Source organism: Xenopus tropicalis, chromosome 6 (assembly GCF_000004195.4).
Source record: "Xenopus tropicalis strain Nigerian chromosome 6, UCB_Xtro_10.0, whole genome shotgun sequence".
NCBI classification, from domain to species: domain Eukaryota; kingdom Metazoa; phylum Chordata; class Amphibia; order Anura; family Pipidae; genus Xenopus; species Xenopus tropicalis.
The window spans coordinates 112518451-112541295 of NC_030682.2; the positions used below are offsets into that span (position 1 = coordinate 112518451).

The 22845-nt window shown below is 39.4% G+C and overlaps 1 protein-coding gene across 3 annotated transcripts in view; it reads right to left on the reverse strand.

The window, feature by feature from the left end:
- The window catches only part of nol4 (nucleolar protein 4), a 150394-nt gene that overhangs the window by 20135 nt on the left and 107414 nt on the right, over positions 1 to 22845 (reverse strand). For all 3 annotated transcript variants that reach the window (XM_031903924.1, XM_031903923.1, XM_031903922.1), the window contains exon 6: positions 6077 to 6363. In XM_031903924.1, coding sequence (XP_031759784.1) covers positions 6077 to 6363 — 287 coding nt within the window. The remainder of the gene's footprint in view (positions 1 to 6076; positions 6364 to 22845) is intronic.

A 22845-nucleotide genomic window follows, 5' to 3' on the forward strand; every position in this document is an offset into this window, starting at 1 on the left:
TGACACAGTCATATGGCTAGAGGCGTGATTGGCCAGTTTTAAATGATTTTTAGCTTAATCACAGGAAATTGCCTTCTTTTCCATTTTTCCATGAAGCCAGATCACTGTGACTAATGTGTTTTACATCCGTAGGTGAAGGGAAAAGCATATTCGAGAGATATGTTACCTGCGGCCAGGACCCTTAAGGTATCTATCTTTTGATTAAACCTCACAAGGTGCAGTCTCTCCACCGGGGCAGTTTTCTCCTGCCATTAGATATTATCTGGCCCCTGCACTTCCCTATATACAGTAGGTTGCTTACAGCTGGGACTTGGAAAATTCTAGGGAGAAGTCCCCTAGGGGTCAACCTTAACTAATCATAGCCTTAACTATAGATATTGAAATGACATTTAATTTACATCCTGTAGTGTACTAGTTTAATTTTAACCAGGCTCCAGGGATGTCCTGAAAGCCAGTGATAATGGCTGTTCCTACTGTTCAATGTTTAGTAATATCTGGGATAGACTTTACAAGTATATAAGGGTGTGTTCACTTTTGGAGGAATAAAGTTGGTTGTGGAAGGGTATTTGATGGGCAGGAAGTAGAAGGGGGTGGCCATTCTGGCAGTGTGAGAGATAGGGGATGGGGTTTATCATGAGGGGGAGCTAAGGTATGGAGACCAGACCTAATCAGTAGCTGGCAGTCAGGTGAACTGCTTGAAGTCCCTGTGATATTGTTGAAGTGCTGAGCAAACAGATTTGGTTAAGAATGTGCTTGTGGTATAACCTTTTTACTTTTACAAGCATATGTAGGTTCTATATAAAGAATGAAAACAATGGGAAATTTTATAAAGAATATAGAGATTTTAGGGATGGATTCAGTAGATGTGTCGGTGAAGTCCTTTACGCTAAGAGCACCGTGGTTTAGTGTATAGAACAGATCCCATGTAGCAGAGGGTAAAAATCAATACCAATCGGAAGAACAAGACACATCTTTAGTTTGTCCACTGTAGTATATTCCAGAATAAAAGAAATGATTGCACTTCTGTATATAGATTTTTGTGAAAAAAAATATTGCTGCTGATTCTCCAGTCATTCTACATTTACTGAAACATTGCCATTAAAGTGCATCATATATCAAGTGCAGCAAAGAAAAAGAAATGAATTAGGCTGAATCAGCGCCAGGCAAACTCCTGGTTAGAGCAAAAATAACTCCCCACAAAGCCAACTCGGCACTAAACTAAACAGGTCTTTTGTTCAATTACATTACGTAATAATAGCCTGCAAGAACTCGCCTATTTTGAATTTTCATATTGCGTAGCTGAGCTTTTTAGCCTCCCATAAGGCCATATGTGTCTCGGAATGTACGGTATGCCAGTCGCACAGTAAGGCAGGTTGTGCTGGGCCGGAGCACTGGGATGGAACAGTTTATTATATGCAATTGATTTCTTTGCATCAATGTTCTCTTGTGGCCAGAATATAAAATTTGGTACTTCAATTTGTTATATAGAAAGGGGAGTTTAAGTACAGACCATTTATCTCCACTACTTTTAAATCCTTTCCTTTCATACTGCCAGTGCGCTGTTAATGCCTTTGCATGTTCCAAAACCTATTCCCCTGATAGCCAGGAACCAAACACAGCCGAGCTGATTTACTACCATTGAGCCAATTTGCTCCTGTGCAGTAACTCATAGCAACCAATCAGCAATAAGCTTTCATCAGCCTGTTCAGTTGAAGTTATAAAAGGCAAATATCTGTTGATGTAGATTTTATGGCTGAAGCACATTTTCTTGACTTTCAGGCTATAAGCACATATACACTGGCAATGCTTAGACAACTTTCTCTTCTCAAAGAACCAAGACAGGAGACACATTATGTGACCAAACAGTAACATGACTGAGAAGTTCAGGCCAGCACAACTACACAGAAATAGCTGAAAGAATTTTGTAAGTTATACCTCTGTACAAGGCAAATACTGGTGATTGTATAAAAATTCTATGTATCCTAAAGAAGGCCAGGGATAATAAAAGATCACTGGTATATAAAACTGCTGCCAGTCACGAGTATAAAATAGACCAGATATTGTAAAGCTAATGGCAAGCATTCATTTTGGGTTGAAAACGGCAACACTGGCTGTTACTTTCAGGTGGTTCCCATAAAGTAAGTTGGGGATTAAACTTTAGTCAGCTACAACTTTGCAGTTGTCCATTATAGAGATTAAAGCACAAGGACATGCATTTCCAGATAAAAAGTCAAAACCAGAGATGGTCTCAGGATGGTCTTAGCAATATTTTGGAACAATGATTATGCCTCCTATTCAAGGACTGGTTGGGATGCTGGGAGTTGTATATTATAAATATCTGGAGGGTGGCAGGCTGCCCAAGACTGCCATCTGCTTATATAGTTTGTGATATCCTCTGCCATTATTTGTTACACTGGACCATGTACAATGAGAACTCTAATCTGAATGTACATTGTCCCTTTGTTCTATATAGTCCCACATTGTAGTGAATCCCTCACCAAAGCCCCGAGTCACAAATCCAATGGCACACAATAGATTTATGTCTAGTCCAGACAGTTAATAATTGCCTTTTAATAACAACAATAAAATCACAGTACTGAACAGAACGACGACACAGCTGCAAATACGCTATTAGTAGAAACCCCTCAATCCATTAAACTGGAAAATCATTTTTATTTTTGATTCTGGAAAGTAAAGTGCCTTCTTATCAAACAGCTTTTTAGGCAATTAATCAGGTTAGTGAAATCTTCTGGAGCCGGAGGGGGCACGTTCAAGCTGTGGGGATTATAATGATGTTTGTGCAATCTTAACTCTCTGAATGGGTACTTGAATTTATGGGCATCTTAAATGAGCTAATGAGATATATTTATATGAGCTGTCTGAGGAGATATATCAGCACGCTGTGAAATGTTATTGAGGACATAGGACTATCTGTGATGCTTATTTTCCATTCAGTGGGTCACTTTATTCTTACCTTTTCATTAGAGTTCTTATTGGTTTTATTGTTTTACACTAATAGATCGGGGCTCTGATTTATCACATTGCAAGGATCATCTTTTTCTATTCCCAGAATAATTAAAATAGCTTTCACTCCCGCTACAAATGATTGTGTTATACAGCAGAAGCCTAAACGCCTGGTATTAATTCTGAAAGTTTTATAATTGATTGTGCTAAAATGTACATTAGGAACTATTAATTAAACACAATTATAGCTTGAAATACATGCATTTACTTGTTTTCCTGAATGAACAAATGTTTTCTTTTCTTTCACCTGTTTATTAGATTTACTCAGTCCACATATCATGTTAATTTTATTGCGTATTTTTGCACATGGATGCTTCATTACAAATAATGAGTATATTTGCAATAATGAACCCCCTGCTGCTCTATATGATAAGGATATAAGAAGTCACCCATCTGGGTTGGCAAAGGATTGTATGTTTTTGGTCCACATTTCATGGCCAAATTGCAATGCTTTGTATCAGCCTACAAGGATTTTTATTGCCTATATTAATCATGTCCTATTTGTGGAACCCAGTTTTCTCATCACCTGTAAAACATATTGTGAAAAGGTATGAGTGTTAGAATAAACATACCTTTCTAGAGCAAAATAGAGATTACAGTTAAAAATATTAAAAGGATCTTGTAGCAACAGCATAGGTAAAGGTCTAGTTGCATCCTACCTCCTACCAAGGGAGGTATCAGAAACTATTTTCTACAATAGTAAATAGTAAATTATATAAAGTAGATTCTATCCTCAGCTATCTGCCCCATTCACTTATATGGAATTTGTGTGACATCAACACTATATTACAGAGGTCCCCAACCTTTTTTGCAGCCATGTGTCATTTTCTGACCCACAACCCCTCTATCTGTACCATCCATAAGATGCCCACTGGTCAATGTCTCCTGTGTGTGTACCATCCATAAGATGCCTACTGGCCCATGTCTTCTGGCTGCCTGCCAGCGCACATCACCTGTATCTGTACCATCCATATATTGCCAATTAGCCTATAGCTCCTGTATCTATACAATCCATGTGTTCCCCGTTAGCCCATGTCTCCTGTATGTGTAACACTGATGTGCTGCCTGCTGGCCCCTGTTTATGTATTAGGTATATTCTCCCTATGCCAGAAACAGGCTCTAATATATCACCTAGTTCCTGAATGAGGCAGTCATATTCTGTGTCAACCATAATTCTATTTTTTATGCAATCAATCAATTGTATCCCTCTGGGCCACTCATGCTGACAGTGCTGTCTGGCTGTCTGCTTGATGAACCAATCAATAAAGTGTCTGTCTCAACTTTTCAAGACTCTCTCTCTCTAGTTTTATATATATATATATATATATAATATATATATATATATAATATATATATATATATATATATATATATACATATACACACACACACATATATATATATATATATATATATATATATATAATCCTTAGTCTTCAGTGTAAGCATTTCTGATGATTGCAATGATTATGTAGCTTGAACGTCTGGTGTATTCAAGGCTGACATACTTGGAAATGTCTGTGCAAGTGTGATTAAGACATGATGCTTTCAATATACATGCACTGAAGAACTGTCAGAAGCAAATATCTGCCACAATGTCCAATTTAATTCAGTCATCTTTGGTTAGGATTCTTAAAGTTAAGCAAAACATTATTGATTATAATGGAAGAATTATCCCAGCTGTACAAACATTCATGGAGTGTTTATATTTACAGTATAATAATGTTTTCGCTTTGTCTTGTCTTGTTTCTAAAAGATGCCCTCTAAAATAACACACACTAGACATTACTGTAGCCAAAATATAGAGGAAAAATCTTCTAACTTGTTCCAAATCCCAGCAATTGCTGTCAATGTATGAGCTGCAAATCTAGCAAGTATATCACATGGAAGGATACAGCAGTAATCAATAGAAAACTCCCTATGACAAATCCTATTTGGATTAGTGTCTTGCAGGCTGCATTTGTTATACAATACCTTTTAGGAAAGGGAAAGTTAGCCTTATCTATTCTGATATTGCACAACATCCCTCTGCCAACTTAGTACCCTGTGGTTCTGAAGGTGCCTAAATATTGGTAATGTGGCTTCTATTTTTATTGGAATGACAATATTAGGGTCAGCTCGAGTATTACACTTCTATGGCATATGCTAGTTCATTGCATTGCCCGCAAGTCCCTCAAGTTAAAATAGCTAAAAAATAAGAAAATTCCAGATGGGTGACCTACTGAATCTACTGGTCACTGCTCATATGCAATTACTATAAATTGCATATACAGTTCCTACTCCTCTTTACACAGGCACAGAAATAACACAGGCATCACCTTTGATACAATGACAACAAAATTACAATTGTTTTCATACAATTCCCAGCATTTGTGGAGGTGTAAAGTAAAATGACCTTGCCCTTGGCATATTATAATGTGTGTGGGCTCTGTTATACAGAATCTCACTATTTTGTGTGATATTATGACATCTTTACATATGTGTGTTTTGTTTGGATTGTAATATATGCAACTGCTTTTCAACTTGTATTGTTGAAAATACATATATAACAAAATAAACCCAGATTATCTTAACCCTTGGCTGCTATTATGCCATTATCTTTCCCTGACTAGTAGAGCACTAGCATATAAAGGGTCAGTCATGGCTAATAGACTTTAACAGGGACAATTTGTAATTCTCAATGTAATAATGTTCAAAAAAATGACATTGCAAAGTCTAAATGTTCATCGCTCAGTTCACAAAACCTTTACATGCAGGTAAAATTGTTTGCCCTGTGCTTTATTACATTCCCCCATTAGTGTTTAATTGAAGTAGGAAAGTGTAAAGTAACATACCACAGACCCAATGGCTTCTGGTAACACTAAAATTCAAAGGAACTGCATGGTTTTGTATAAAGCACATTAACTCCCAAAGAGGCAACAACAAATGTAGTGTGGTGCCCAATACTAGTTTCTCTATTGGCAATCTAGCCGCTTTATAATGTGTTGATGTTTCATCCACTGGAGTGGATCCCCAAAATCCAATGTGTAAAATGTGGTTGCTTGCACCTTACCTTGTTTCCATTTTCCCTTGCTTCTCTGTCCATTTTGAGGTCTCCTATGAGGAGGTTTTTGTATGGGTGCTTCCCATTGCTACTATGATCATCTATCCGGTATTCTGGATTTAGCTGGCTTGAGACAGGACAGTCACTCAGATTCAGGGGCTGCTCCTCCTGTTCAGAAATGGCATTTCCATTGGTAGTGATCACCTCCATCATCTCCCGGTTGTGAGTTGCTCCTGTAGAGTTGGAAGCTTGTCCCACTGTTTCATTGCAGGTGTAGCTCTCAGCAGCTGAATCGTCTGCAAAGAAAGATTCATATTAATGCAATTCTTTTACACAAAACATTTACACAAGTAAGTGTTTTTGCTCACTGACCCTCACAGTCAGCAGATACCTTAGTGTTAGAAATGCACAACATTTCTAGCATTGCTTAAGGGAACTGTTATTGGTTTCAATAAAAAACCTCATGACTACATATCTATGGGTAGGGGCGTACCAAATCCAGATTAACTTGATTTTACGTGGTTATACTGCATTGGGTATCTTACAATGACACACTGTTTGCTTTTTGCTCATGTATATTGATAATTTAAGACAGCTAAGCTTAGATCTATTTGGCCTAATCTTTTGTACAGATTGGGTATTTCACTGAATATAGAAAAGAAGGCTTTGGTGCATCTCTTATTAGTATCAGACAATCTGCAGACAATATCTGAGATTTACACTAATACCTGGTGGGGGTGTGGGTATGGCTTATAAAATGCTGCACTAGGTTCTTTTTACTATAAAGGTCAACCAACATGTCTGTAGTATTCCTCACAGAAAAAAAAGAGAAAAAAAAGTTTTTAACCATTAGGAGGGAGGGGTGCAATGAGACTGTTACCACAAAATTCATACAGAAACAAGAGCTCCTTTGCACTCACCCATTATCAATATATACCCTCCCTTTTAAACAAAACAGATATTGTTTGTCCATATATTGCAATACATTCAAGCTGGCCAACTACGTCAACGTCATCCCCAGTCTGGCCAGTCCTGCACTTACTTATCTGATTCATTAAGAATTCTACTGCTTCATTATACATTTTACAAGGGGACAGAGTTTTATCTCAAGGTTAAAACCCCCAAATGGTTGCCTAGATTTTACAAGCCTTGACTAGAGTCATTCCCCTCTAAATGACTGCCAGGACTTCTGTTTAAATATAGACTTTAACAAGCATTAATGAGGTTTGCTGAATGTAATCCAAAACAAACAAAAGAATTCTGGGAGTGAATTCCAAACTCTTAAAAAAAACCCATTTACATGGGTTTATCCTATAGGCTACAGCTCACCCACTGGGTTTAAAGCAGAAGCCAGGATAATAGCTGAACAGATTCCCAACTACAGACCGGTTTCGCCTTTTTGAGGCTCATCAGTGTAGTGCAGGGTTTTCTGATCCACTTAGGTAGAGTCACCATGTGGTTCTACAAACAAATAAATAAGGTTGAGGAGACTGTCTCACACAGACAAAAGCAAACAAAAGGAATTCTGGGAATGAATTCCAAACTCTTAAAAAAATCCCATTTACATGGGTTTATCCTATAGGCTACAGCTCACCCACTGGGTTTGAAGCTGAAGACAGGATTCTGAATGTAATCTAGAAATTCAAATTTGTATATAACATTAAGCATGTATAAACAAATACATTTTATGTTATGTGTTATGTGTTAAATTGTTAGTTCTATGGAATAAGGACTGCTTTCCATCTGTGTCTCTTAACACATGGCATTTAATTTCTGTATACTTATACTTATTTATTTTATTTATTATAATGCTGGACCTCCCAGTGTGCATTTTTATACGCTGTAAACTTGTACAGCGCTGTGTATCCTAGTAGTAGCCCTTTATAAAGCTATATATATTATTATATATATTACCTACAGATAGTATTGCTGACACTAGGCCACTATATACGGCTTTAGTGTTTCACATATTTAGTATTTTATTAAATGAAATATTTAGAGTGCCTGGAGAATGTTTTTTTGTCTCCATCAGCTTCATTAGCTTCATAATAATGAATCCTGTTAATTTTACAGTGGGATTTAAATACACTTATTAGGGTTCCCCTTGTTATTGCTGGCTCCATACTCAGTGTCATCATATGTCTGCTCCCCAACATGCACCTCTCTGTGATCCTTATTAAGCCCCCCTGCTGTTAGACCTGCAGTCACAGTATTTTTACATTTATATGATTATGATTAAAATTACATCACAACCAAATAAAGAATAGCTGTGTAATTTGCAAATAAATAGCTGAGAGTTTTGGAGAAACTAATATAATTGCATTATTATTCTATGTTCTCTCGTGTAAGAGAAGGCATCCTGATAGAAGCCAAATAACAGTTACACTTGTTAGCCAGAACCACACAAGGTTTGCTGCCATAATGAGAACTAGAGATGGCATTAATGCAAGCTAGAGAACACACTATTTGGCCATAACAGAAATGTGTTAATCCAGGGGGATATAATATGAAATTAGGGATTGTTTTTATTGTGTCAGACTTGGAGGGGAGGCACCTAGGTGTCCTTTTTACACCTATTCCATAATTTGCACGTAATTCAAACACATCAGCTAGGGAATACTGTTGGCAGCATAATAGAATGGGGCTTTGTCCTGTCACTATCCTGTGGCAGGGCTGCCTTGTGACACCAACACAGTGATTGGCACTCAACACAGTAGATATTCAGGATATCCCTGCGCACTCAGGTAATTTAACAGCAGAGGGTTCTGAGATCAATGGTACTGTGAGATCAATTTTACTAATAACATTCAACAATGGACAGGCAATGTTTTGCTTTGGGATGTGTAATTAGATGTGCAATGTCACTTGTAGAGACTGTAGTTATGTCAACCTTTGCTTTAATACCTTACAGGGGGTTGGCTTATTGGGCGCCCTATACAGGCTAATAACTAAAAGCAATGCTGTTGCAGATGTAATAGTTTTCTAACATCGTTTAACAATTTTTTCATAGTCTTTACACTTTTAGCAAGTTACAGTAATTTTTCCCTGACAGTATAAAATAGATGTCTAATAGTAATTTAAAATATTGAACTGCAACAATTAAGGTTTCCCTTACTGTTTAGCCCCATAAAAACCTCAAATTCCATAAACACACTTAATCATGAGTTAATTTCCAGATGGCACATTTAGATATGTTATACAGTGCTATGGAAACTAGAATTCTTTCTCAGAATAAAACACCTCATTGCGAAATCCCTAGCACAAAAAAAAGTATTTATTAATATTCTAATGATTTATCTACTGCATTTCATCTACAGTGTTTACATAAAAGGCATCTACATTACTGTAAATCCATGTATAAAACAATACAGACATTTATTTTGTACATAGCTGGATAGTTTTCTTTAGTCTTTCACTACAGCTTTATACTTTCTGGGTATATATACTGTTTACGCAGTGACAAACCGGGATGTTTTAAATGCCCTAATTGCACTAAGCGCAGATATATGACACCAGGGGAGACTTTTTTACATCCACAGACTGGTAAATGACTCTCCATTAGGCACCATAATACTTGTACTACCACACGTGATTTATTTGATAACCTGTCCGTGTGGCCTGTCTTATGTAGGCAAGAGTGATCAGACTTTGAGGTTATGGATGGATGGCCATCGCTCAGCTATCAGTACCGCCTTTAGAGATGGAGTGACAAATAAACCAGTGGCAAAACATTTTTTGGAATGTGGGAATAGGTTACCCACTTTCCCCTACATTGCGATTGACCATGTTCCACCCATTAGGTGGGGGGGGGGCGATAAATCTCAGCTTCTCGTACAAAGGGAGGTGTTTTGGATAAAAACTCTTAATTTGGATTAAATGAGTATATGCTTCCTCAGTCAGTGATATTGGTTATGAGATACCTTCAGGTTTATTTATTTCTGTATAGATTACTATGTAGTACGCTCTATGCTCTGCTACCATTTTGCTTTTTCCTATTTTTTCATTAATGGATTGAGTAGTTTGGTGTTCTCTATGTTTTGTTTTATTATGTTTTCTCCTGGGTGCAGGGTTCTTTCTGTTGTTTGAACCTGTCACATGACTAGGTGGAAACTTGCTATTGGGTGTGGGTCTGTGCTTTTAACTATTTATAGCTTTATTGGTTTTAATGTAGATATGGTCTTGATAAAGGTCTTAGAAGGAGACCGAAACGTCGACCTGATCATGTATTGTTTAAATTAAATTAAGTTAATAAATTTCCGGTGTGCACCAGTCTACCTATGAACGTGTATTCTAATGCTTAAGTGGTAGCACCTGGGTCTATTTGCTATATGCTAAGGAGTGCAGAATTCATTTGGATTTATATATATATATATATATATATATATATATATATATATATATATATATAAAATATATATGGGGATGGGCTTGCTGGGGCAGTACCCTAGAAATCAACCTGATCAGGATGGATTCGGTGACATGGCTTTTCATACTGAGTCATCAGAAAACACTGTATTTGAGTGCAGGGCCAGAACTAGGGGTATGCACGGTAGGCAAGTGCCTGGGGCTCAATTCCAGTGGGGAGTGGAGAGGATTTTCACAGTTCATACCATTTAGAGCATTGGTGATGGTGGGAATGGCACTGAACTATGGGGGGTTTCATGCTTGGAAATAAATCACGGGTGGTGTCAAACAAGCAGACTGTAGGGCTGAGGTTTGCTTCAGGTACTCTTGAGAACCTGTTTGTCTTTTTTCTCCACTATTGTATTATGGTAAACTAAAATACCACAGTTTAGTTCAAATGACAATATGTTATGCCTTCAAAAATAAGGAGATCTGAAATCTATTTTTTTAACTTAATAGATAGGGTCATTTTACAAACACATTTGTCCAGTTTATATTACAGTGTGTGTGTGATTCTTCTGGTCTCCATCTATCACTAACTCTTCCAGTTTTGGGAAAATGGTGTGGTGGGACCACAGGGAAGGGGAAATTGTCACTCTTGCCTTGGGTGTCAAAGCTCCTTGGAATGTCAACAGCAGTCGTTCCCATACTGTGGGACCTGAAGCAGTGGCAGGGGGGCTTAGCCTGAAGGCCACCTAAGGTGAGATTTGGGGAGAATGCTTATTTGTACCCCTAGATTCAAGTAAAAGTACAGCTTGAATGTCAGTTAGAGTAAGATTTGTCATGAACACCTATTTTATAAAACACTTTATAGAACATTTATTTAATTAATATGGATATTCATGTACCTCTTTCTGTATTACTATTTTCCTATACCTTGTTATGGGCTATGGGGGGCCTTGACCAAAGGATGGACCTCCAAGGAAAGCTTGAACTGATAATTCCAACAACTACTGATGTAGAAAGATAAAGAGTAAAGGCATAGAGAAAGACACATAAAGATGGCAGAGAGAGTCTGCAAATCTGCTGCTGTGATGAAAAACCTGGATATCCTAGACCTCCTCTTCCCTGTGTCTTCCAGCAGAGACTGATATCACAAATAGTTACTGTGAGCAGTTGAAGAGCAGGGGGTTTAACTAAATCAGATCACAGTTGTTTGGCTTTGATAGATTAGGTAAGCTTGACAGAGATAAGATAATGTGGAATAGCCAGGCCTTGAGGCCATTTTGAGAGAGTAATAAATTCCTTTTTTTAAAAGGAATCCTCATGGAAAATATACATTATACAAATTTGCATAAAAATATCAAAAAGTGTTTTTCTTTGCATTATTGGAACAAGATAATCTACCCTTTTAAGTCAACTTCCGCAATTTCGGGGAAATCGTGGCGCCGCGTGGGATGGTATTTCGGGGAGATTAGTCACCCGCGACAAGGGAAATTTTTCGTGAGCGACTAGTCTCCCCGTGTGCCACAGACCTAAACCTGCAAGGGGGGGCACAAACACTTTGCTTTATTAGGTCACTGTTCAAATAAGCCAAAATATCTATATGGGAATTCTAATACGTAAGTTAACATATGAGAAGAAATTAAAAAAGATATTTGCTCATCTCTGTTGCCTATTTAGAGAAGAGTAGTTTGCCAAAGGCCCAGATAGTTGTAACTGGTGTTTAGCAGAACCTTATGTTTACTTAGTGCTGCATTCCAAAATGTTAGTACATTTTGAGGTGGCCCAAAGGTGTTGACACATGAGATAACTGTCATGTAATACAATATTTAACAGAATTATTAGTCAGAAGGTATTTGATTGGCCATGCAGATGGATGAATAAATATGCCAAACATGTGGCAAGAGAAAGCCAGAAATTAAAGGTCCAGCAATGTCTTCACTAAGTGGGCTGAGACTGGTTTCTACATTTAATGGAGGCTGTAAACCCAAATTTCAAATTTTGCATACTGAAAAAGAAAAATAATTCTAAGCAACTTTCTAATAGGAGCAATATTTCATTGTGTATAGTTATTTGTACATGTAATTGCTATGTAAAGCAGTCTCTGTTTATTCAAATGCTTTTCTCTGCACTGCTGGTCCTGACTACGTGTATCATTGCCACAATGACAGCTGTAGTCAGCTCCCCTTCATGTCCGTGATTGACAGATGTGCAAAAAAGAAGAATCACAGTAGTGTGTGGAATTGGGAAATTTTAACTTGGGCCCTTTGGGCCCAGCAAGGACCCATATTCCTTTGCAGCCACCCTCCTGCTTGCAACTTTGCCATCCGATCCATATAATCACAGGTGCAAGGGGGGAAGAAAGTTGTGGTAATAAAACTGCATGGCTGTATATTAATCAGTTCAGTCTGCAGAATGCATTGAAATTAAGTTCTTACTAGTTGTGCAGGATGTGGATTCAAACCCCCATATGTAATAAAAAGCACTAAGTTTGCCCAGGAGCAGTAACCCATAGCAACTCATAAGATGTTTGTTTTTAAACAGATGACCAGTAAATGCTGTCTGCTGATTAGTTGCTATGGGTTACTGCACCTGGGCAAACTTAGTTCCTTTTATTACATAACCGCCAATATGTGGCTGGTATTAAAGCGGTGAGGTGGCAACCCTAAGCACCACATATACTGTATAAATTAAAATGCGAAGGGCCACCGACATACAGAAAATACCCATGGGGAAGCAGCCTAAAATGTGATTATAGGAATTAAATACTTATACCAGTTTTTAAAAACCTGAAACATTTCCATGGGGACTAATTCCCGGAGCAGTCTATTAAGTATTGGAAAACTGGGGACTATTGTTGGCTGTCTGAACTACAACTCCCAGGTCACTTTGGCAGCCTTTAGTTGGTGATTGATACTGCTTTGGTTTAAGAGCTGGGGGCTATGGGCTGTAAAGCCCTGGATAAATTAGTTTGGCCTTTTTTGTGGGCAGGATTCAGGCCTCCTGACGTATCAAGTGACAGCAAATACTCTAATTCACAGAAAGGGCATAATCCAAAAAAATGCAGGCAGTCACCAGTGCTGGCACTGATATACTGATGATTTATATACAAAAGATCAGATCAGCAAAGAAGAAAGCAGGCCAAAGCCAGCAGCGGATTAGCACTGGTTTACAGCTAAAAATAGAAGAGCAAGTGCCTCGCCATCAGCTCCCGAGTCTGCACTTCTAGGAAGCGGGCTCATTAGATGCTGTCGAAGGCATTTTCCTGGGAGCTACAGTACCAACATAGAAATGGCTCCTGCCGTATTAAGATATAACAAGCAACTGTAAGAGAGAAAGAAAACAGAAAGATACATTTCTGACAACTCCAAATATCTGCTGTATCCACTAAATGTGCTATCAATGCATGACAAACAGCGATGAAAATGCTACTGCTGACGGTGTGAATCTCAGGCTGCACACAGATATATATATACAAGGCACAGAGCTGGGGCTCCCCAAGCACAATGTACAAGGATAGAGAGAACTACTCAGCATTGCACAGTAGGTGGCGCTGCAGCCTTCAAACTGCCAATGTCTCCAGGGATGCTGCAGGGCCAGCCAGAGTGGGGCAAACCTTCTCTCTCCTCTCCTATCTCTCTTATTGCTTCTCCTTTGTGAACCTGGAATCATTTCTAATGAATTCTATGTATTTCTGCCTTGCTATAATACACATTTAGCTTCACTTCCCTACCTATAAAGAACATCAACTTCTTCTTTACCCAAACTAATGGAGAAATTACAGTGACAGAATTATTATTTCTTATAGAAGGATGACGCTCTTCTATCATTGGTACTTAGCTACTGACCAGTGATATGTCTAAATTTGTTACACTGCCTTTGATTTAATGAGAGATTGATTATATTTTACTAGTAGGGCCACATTTCCAATACTCCAGCTTCCACTTGCCACCAACCTCACCCTAAAACCTTTTAAAGTGTCATAAATAGCCATTTCATACATCAGCAGAGACCAAAAGTGAATCAAAGCAGCATTATTACTACAAGTATTATTACTACAAGTATTACTACTAAAACACATTATAAATAAAGTGGGGACTGGCCCCCCTCGGGTCCACTCTTATAACAGTATAGATAGTGCTAAATGTTATAGGAGTTTTATTGGCCTGTATAGCTGTATATCTATTTGCATAAGGCATTGTTACTGGGAAAACATACCACAATACAGTAACTCATAGAAAGTAATTGGATTAATTAAAGTAGAATGTTGAATACCTCATTTGTTGCTACAGGTAACTTACACTGAGGCAGTAAGCTCCAAAATGTGCACATTTTCTCAGTTTTGTCCAACCAAGTGGTGGGCCAGTTGAGTCTATTTGGATCTGTCCAGACCCTTCAGCCAGACCCTTCAGCATATTACAAGTCGCCTGAAGTTTCCTGGCTTGGCAACTATAATTAAGCACCATATAGCTCCCTATTTTATCTTTTACCCCTGGCATGCAAAGGTACTGTGAGCTGTAGTTTATGAAGAGCTGGAGGGCTGCATGATGGTTCTATTCCTTTCTAAGGTAATTCCCAAGCCCCCCTGTGTGCCGGCTCCCATGAGCACCTAGATGCAGCTGGCAGTGGCCACATTTTCTCCCTAGCAGATGGGTCAGTGTGTAGCATTTGCCCATGAATATATCTCTTGATGGTTTGATGACCTAGTTGGCAAATGTGTGCCTGCTGGCCTGGGACATCTAGAATAGCCTGTACTGTACCTGAACTGTAAGTGACACTCTGAATTCCACTCTGGGACTCAAACAGCAGTGACCGTGCGTGACCAGTTCTGTCAGTGCAGATGTGCCATCCCTCGGGCAAGAGCCAACCTTTCTCTCTCAGTGCACCCAGGGATTAGCCTGACTTCCCGAAATTCTTTCCTCTGCACAGTAAGAGCTAATCTTTCGTGTATGAAGCAGGGGAGGGTGTTGCCATGGCAACTCAGCACATTCTAGCAAAGGGGGTTTCTTCCATGAGCCAAAGAAGCACGAACTCATCTTTCCACTCAGCGCTGCAGGCTCCTTCCTTCAGGATTCCTATTCTTCAGCCCTGTCCCAGATGCACTGCAAGGTTCATAATGCATGTATCCTGCTACGGGTTCAGCATTACTTATCAGCACTTGGAAAGGATGAAATCTCATTTATCTGATGAAAGGTTTCATTTGGGATGCTGCTCTTTATTCTGCTCTTTCCAGACCAAAATAATAGCAGTCCATGAGGGAGACCCTGTACATCCCCTGAAGGTGCATTTGGAGCCGCACTATACAGCTCCTTGTCAGCCCCCGAGGGTGGGGGGTGGAATGATACTGACAAGCACAAATCTCAGCAGACACATTTATTTTCTGCTGCCCTGAAATTAGAGAGGAACCACAAGGAAATGAGGGAAATACTGATCATGTCAACTGAGCTGAGGGCTATAACACAGCATCTCTATCTGCCTGTATCGCTCACTATTATTCTCCTTTATTTACCCAAAGCTAAGCCATCCCACAGTCGTATGCAAAAGGGATCAGTACAGACTCACCAGAACAGGGTCCTGCTGGGATGGGGGGGGAATGGTTTAAACAAGGGAATCAAACAGGATTTTGTGGTGCTTTAAGCAATAAATATTAATTCATCAGTAGAGCACACTGAAGGAATTCAACTATAAACATGGAATTTCTGAGGCCCCATTGACTCATTAACAACCACTGTAGCTGTAACACCCACTGAAAACCCTAGGACCTAGGTGCATTTCAAACGGCTGATTATCCAATGCACCAAATGTTTGGGGGCCAGAATATCTAGATAATAAAAATCCCTTGGTGGGTCACATTCAGCCTGCTTGCCTCTACAAACCTATACCACATACAGCATGTGTTGTCTAAATGTATAAATATTTAACCCCTTTGGCTCATATTGGACCTACAGTTTACATCTAGTAAAAGTGATACCATCATCAAAATAACTCATAACAATTACTAATATTGCATTAGTTCTTTCTGAAACATTTCTAGCCACTTTATACACTTGGATGAAGATTATTTCCTGGTACAGGTATGGGACCTGTTATCCAGAATGCTCAGGACCTTGGGTTTTCCGGATAAGGGATCTTTCCATAATTTGGATCTCTATAACTTAGTCTGCTAAAAATAATTTAAATATTGAATAGACCCAATAGGCTTGTTTTGCCTCCAATAAGGATTAATTATATCTTAGTTGGAATCAAGTACAAGGTTCTGTTTTATTATTACAGAGAAAAAGGAAATCATTTTTAAAAATTAGAATTATTTGCTTATAATGGAGTCTATGGGAGATGGCATTTCCGTAATTCTGAACTTTCTGGATAACGGGTTTCCGGATAAGGGGTACTTTTTTTTATTTATTTATTCATTAGATTAAACAAATACAATTAACACTGAAAAACAAGCAAATCCCTGACGGGATTAATAAAGTACAAGATAAGAGTATGATAGTAAATTGAACATTTCAGAACAATTTTTCAGTTGGCAATAGTTAAAAAAATAATAATGGAAAAACATAGAATAGAATAGAATTCTACAATTGACTAAGATTTATACTACATATAGTCTTTCTTCTTATTACAATTACAAAGGCTAGTGAAGGTTCAAAGGCAATCATGGAACTATGGTAGGTAAAGTATTGAGTCCAAATAAGATCTATCTTTGAGAGAAAGGGTAGTTATGAACAATTTCCATTTAGACAAGTATCTTGTATGATTTTTCGTATTACCAAATTTGAAAGCTATGGCTTCATTTGTACAGAGAACTTGTAGTTCCAAAATAACATCTGCTATAACAGGGGGATTCGGATCTTTCCATTTCTTAAAGATACTCCTTTTTGCTGCTGCTAAAATAAGATTTAAATAATTTATGGAATAGGAAATATTCCCGAATTTAGGTTGAAATAGATGAGACAATTGCGTTGGGTCTTCTGAGAAATTTAATAGAGTGGATTTTGGAGTCAGATTATATTTAGAGTCTAATCTGGATTTTAGATGAATCTCAATGTCTTTACAAAAACTTTTTATATGGGGACAATCCTTGAAACCTTACTGTACTCTCTTTATAACAAATACAGCTTTACTACAGGGATACCAAAAATACTCAGCATCAGAGCAAGACACATGGAAGGATTCATTAGCTCAAACCTTGTTTACAATTACAGCACTGCTGACTGGAGATGCCTGTGACTGATTTATTTGATGCAGAGGGAAAGTACATTCATTCACATTATATATAAAACAGACATATTATTTGTTGATTTACATTAAGTCTTTGTATTGATTTCCATTCAATAAGTGTTGTAAAAGTGAGAAGAACTGAGGTTAGTGCACTGCTTCTTCTATGGGTACTAAATTCAGCCACATCCCTCTGCACTCATTGGGTTGTAAGGGCAATAACACACAAGGACTGTGCCCTCTTAGCTAAAACTGACCATGCCAAGTGAAAGACTGGTTTTATACAATTTACAGAAAACAAATGCTGCCTCCTGCATACAGTGCATTACTGCAGCCAGGAGAATCATTTCCTAATGTCCTTAAAGGAAAACTATACCCCCAGAGTGAATACTTAATCAACAGGTAGTTCTGGCCAAACTGGAATATATATATCAATAAATATTGCCCTTTTACATTCTTTCCCTTGAGCCACCATTTAGTGATGGGCTGTGTGCTCCCTCAGAGATCACAATGACCAGAAATAATGCAGCTCTAACTGTAACAGGAAGTAGTGTGGGAGTAAAAGGCAGAACTCTGTCCATTAATTGGCTGATGGGGCCTAGCATGTATGTGTGCCTTGGCGTGTTTGTGTGCACTGTGAATCCTATGATCCCAGGGGGCGGCCCTTAATTCTTAACATGGCAATTTTCTATTTAGGAGTATCCAATAGCACATACTACTAAAAAAATGTATAGTTTTATGAAAATGGTTTATATAGATGAAGCAGGGTTTTACATATGAGCTTGTTTATGCAATATATTTTTTACTTAAATTGTTTGGGGGGTATAGTTTTCCTTTAAACTCTGCTCTCTAAGGACAGGAACAAGATTGACGGCTTTAGTCAAAGTGGCTATATTTACAAGATATATCTTGGCATTATGCCAGCAAGCACAGGCACGGGACCTGTTATCCAGAAACCCGTTATCCAGAAGCTCCTAATTATGGGAAGGCCATCTCCTATAGATTCTTTTTAAATCAGATAATTAAATTTTATTTTTAAAAAAAATATCTGTAATAATAAACAGTACCTTGTACTTTTCACACAAAATTCTATGTTTCCCCAGAGTAAACATAGCCTGTAGGTGCTGGCTACATGCCCCCAAAGCATTCTTAAAGATGCAACATCTTCTTAGGAAGGGTATGTAGAGGAAAACCAAGTGAAATAAATACTATGACACATACTTTCCAACATTCTCAGATGGAAATTCAGAATATTGTCTAGTTATCCCCAAGTTTTCCTAAAACTATCCTAAACTCTGTCCGCTTTTAGGTATGTCCCACCCCTCTGCAGGTCTACAGATTTATTCTGTCCTGAAAACTGTAAACTGAATGAATGGAGGATCTTCCCAGGTGTCCCATTTTCTGGGGACTGACCCAAATTTCAGTGGGATAGACTTTGGGGCAGATTGGGCAAGTGCAAAGGGCATGGTTTGGTGGATCTGGGTGACCAAAATAAAAAAACATGAATACCAAACAGATTTTTCTCCTAGAAGGTTTGATAGATGAGGGAACCTTTTCTATGAGACACAGTAAGTAGTTCCATCGCCACAAAGAAGCACAAATGCAGGATTCGCACAGGCATTACTCAATTTGGCAAAAATGCATATATAATTTAAATATTACATGATTATCACCATGGGAAATAGAAGGGATATTATTCTACATGTTTATCAATTACGTTCATTTGAGCAGGTGCAAATAAGAGAACACACAGACACATTGGGGCTCATTTATCAACACTGGGCAAATTTGTCCTTGGGCAGTAACCCATAGCAAACAATTTTTTAGACTTAATTCTACTATATACTGTATATCATGACCTGGATGAATGAGAATCTTCATAGACAAATATCACAATGTGATTGGTTGCCATGAGTTACTGCCCACAGGCAAAATTTGCCCAGTGTTGATAAATGATCCCCAATTGTGTTATCCTGGTCAGTGGCAAGTATAAAATACAGGGGTTGCCTCGAACCTCAAACGCATTAATAAGTGCAGAGGGTGCATACTAGGTACCAGCACTTTATGTAGGTATTTTTGCACAAGCACAGTGAGTTTGCATTGTTGTGCATAGCAACTAAATAATACCCTAAGGGGCCCATTCATTAAAGCACGACTGACCACGAATTCTTATTTTTTCTAATTGTTAGAACTTTTCGTATTGACCACGATAATATTGTTAAAATTGAGCCTTATGGGAGGCTTTCCTTGGGCCGGGTTGGAGCTGCAGAGTGCCATTGAGCCCTATGGGAGACTTTCCTTGGGCCGGGTTGGAGCTGCAGAGTGCCATTGAGCCCTATGGGAGACTTTCCTTGGGCCGGGTTGGAGCTGCAGAGTGCCATTGAGCCCTATGGGAGACTTTCCTTGGGCCGGGTTGGAGCTGCAGAGTGCCATTGAGCCTTATGGGAGACTTTCCTTGGGCCGGGTTGGAGCTGCAGAGTGCCATTGAGCCTTATGGGAGACTTTCCTTGGGCCGGGTTGGAGCTGCAGAGTGCCATTGAGCCCTATGGGAGACTTTCCTTGGGCTGGGTTGGAGCTGCAGAGTGCCATTGAGCGCTATGGGAGACTTTCCTTGGGCTGGGTTTGGAGCTGCAGAGTGCCATTGAGCCCTATGGGTGACTTTCCTTGGGACGGGTTGGAGCTGCAGAGTGCCATTGAGCCCTATGGGAGACTTTCCTTGGGCCGGGTTGGAGCTGCAGAGTGCCATTGAGCCCTATGGGAGACTTTCCTTGGGACGGGTTGGAGCTGCAGAGTGCCATTGAGCCCTATGGGAGACTTTCCTTGGGCCGGGTTGGAGCTACAGAGTGCCATTGAGCCCTATGGGAGACTTTCCTTGGGCTGGGTTGGAGCTACAGAGTGCCATTGAGCCCTATGGGAGACTTTCCTTGGGCTGGGTTGGAGCTGCAGAGTGCCATTGAGCGCTATGGGAGACTTTCCTTGGGCCAGGTTGGAGCTGCAGAGTGCCATTGAGCCCTATGGGAGACTTTCCTTGGGCCAGGTTGGAGCTGCAGAGTGCCATTGAGCCCTATGGGAGACTTTCCTTGGGCCGGGTTGGAGCTGCAGAGTGCCATTGAGCCCTATGGGAGACTTTCCTTGGGCCAGGTTGGAGCTGCAGAGTGCCATTGAGCCCTATGGGAGACTTTCCTTGGGCCGGGTTGGAGCTACAGAGTGCCATTGAGCCCTATGGGAGACTTTCCTTGGGCTGGGTTGGAGCTGCAGAGTGCCATTGAGCGCTATGGGACACTTTCCTTGGGCCAGGTTGGAGCTGCAGAGTGCCATTGAGCCCTATGGGAGACTTACCTTGGGCCGGGTTGGAGCTGCAGAGTGCCATTGAGCCCTATGGGAGACTTTCCTTGGGCCAGGTTGGAGCTGCAGAGTGCCATTGAGCCCTATGGGAGGCTTTCCTTGGGCCGGGTTGGAGCTGCAGAGTGCCATTGAGTCCTATGGGAGACTTCCAAAATCATGCATTGAAGTTTCAAAGCCAGAAAGGTTTTCACGCTGTTTACGATCGCTCGGATATGAAAATCTCATGACTTTCAGGTTGCAACCACAATATTTTCATATGACCAAGAAAAGAATTTTCGCACATCAGATATTATCGTGGTTACTCAGAATTTTTCTCAATCGTGCTTTTAGTTGGCAAAAATTTGTGCTTTAATGAATTGACCCCTAAGTCTCTCTTTAGAATCAGTTCAAGTCCCTGCTTGCAATCAGTTGATACACAAAAAGCCCCAGTGCAAAATTCCATTTGCTTCTTTGTGTCTATCAAGGATTAGACAGTGGGCACAAAAATATAATTCTGCCATGTTAAGTTTATAGTGCATTACTTGGTCAGGCATACAGTGTGTATAATCACCTGCTTTTATAAAGCTGTGTAATGATTTTATGTACAGCATAAAAAAGATTTTTTTACACCTTGTTATACACTACACCTGATTTTGTCCATTTGACTTCACGCTAATACCAATTCTGTAATGTAAAATAATGGTGTATGCCAGCCTTAGACTGGCATGAAAAAATACACACTTATACAAATGGTCTCATTGTAATGAATTATTTCTGCGATCATAATGCATGGCATTCATTTACAAATAAGGATAGCAACAATTTATTTTACACCAGCTTTTTTTATTATAAATATGCCCCTGTGCGTACAACTTACTTTCTCTGCACAAACACTGGCTATGAATGGTAGCCTCTATTATTCATGTGCCATTCTGAAATAGAAAAGATTTACAGAAACAAGACCTCTAGTGGCGACTGCAGAAGGAACTATTTTTATAACTTGCTGTTTCCAAAATGAACCATTCTTGTAACACGAGAAACCTAAATAAGAGTAAATCAGTTTCTAATAAAATGCTATGAGTAAGACCAATGAAATCCTGCAAGATGTACTGGTGTGGCGCCATTGGCCTAAATGTCACTTTGTACCTTTGTGTTCCTTTCATTTGGTCCCACACACACAAAATCACACACACACAAACACACACACAAACACACACACACCCACACACACACACACAAACACACACACCCACAAACACACACAAACACACACACACAAACACACACACACACAAACACACACACACACACACACAAACACACACACACAAACACACACACAAACACACAAACACACACACAAACACACACACACAAACACACACACAAACACACACACACACACACACACAAACACACACACACAAACACACAAACACACACACACACACAAACACACACACACAAACACACACACAAACACACACACACACACACACAAACACACACACACAAACACACACACACACACACACAAACACACACACAAACACACACACACAAACACACACACACAAACATACACACAAACACACACACACAAACACACACACAAACACACACACAAACACACACAAACACACACACAAACACACACACACAAACACACACACACACAACCACACACACACAAACACACACACACATACGCCATGTATAATGGGCACGGGATAGCAAACAGTGCATATGTCAACACATGGCAATTTTTCCCCTTTGTTCCAAAGGCACCTGCTGTAGGGATTCCCAGAGCTAATTGTAAAGTGTGTATTACTGTAAGCAGGAGAATGGTTTTCCTTCTAGTTAAGCAACCTTGGGCTTTCCTATTAATC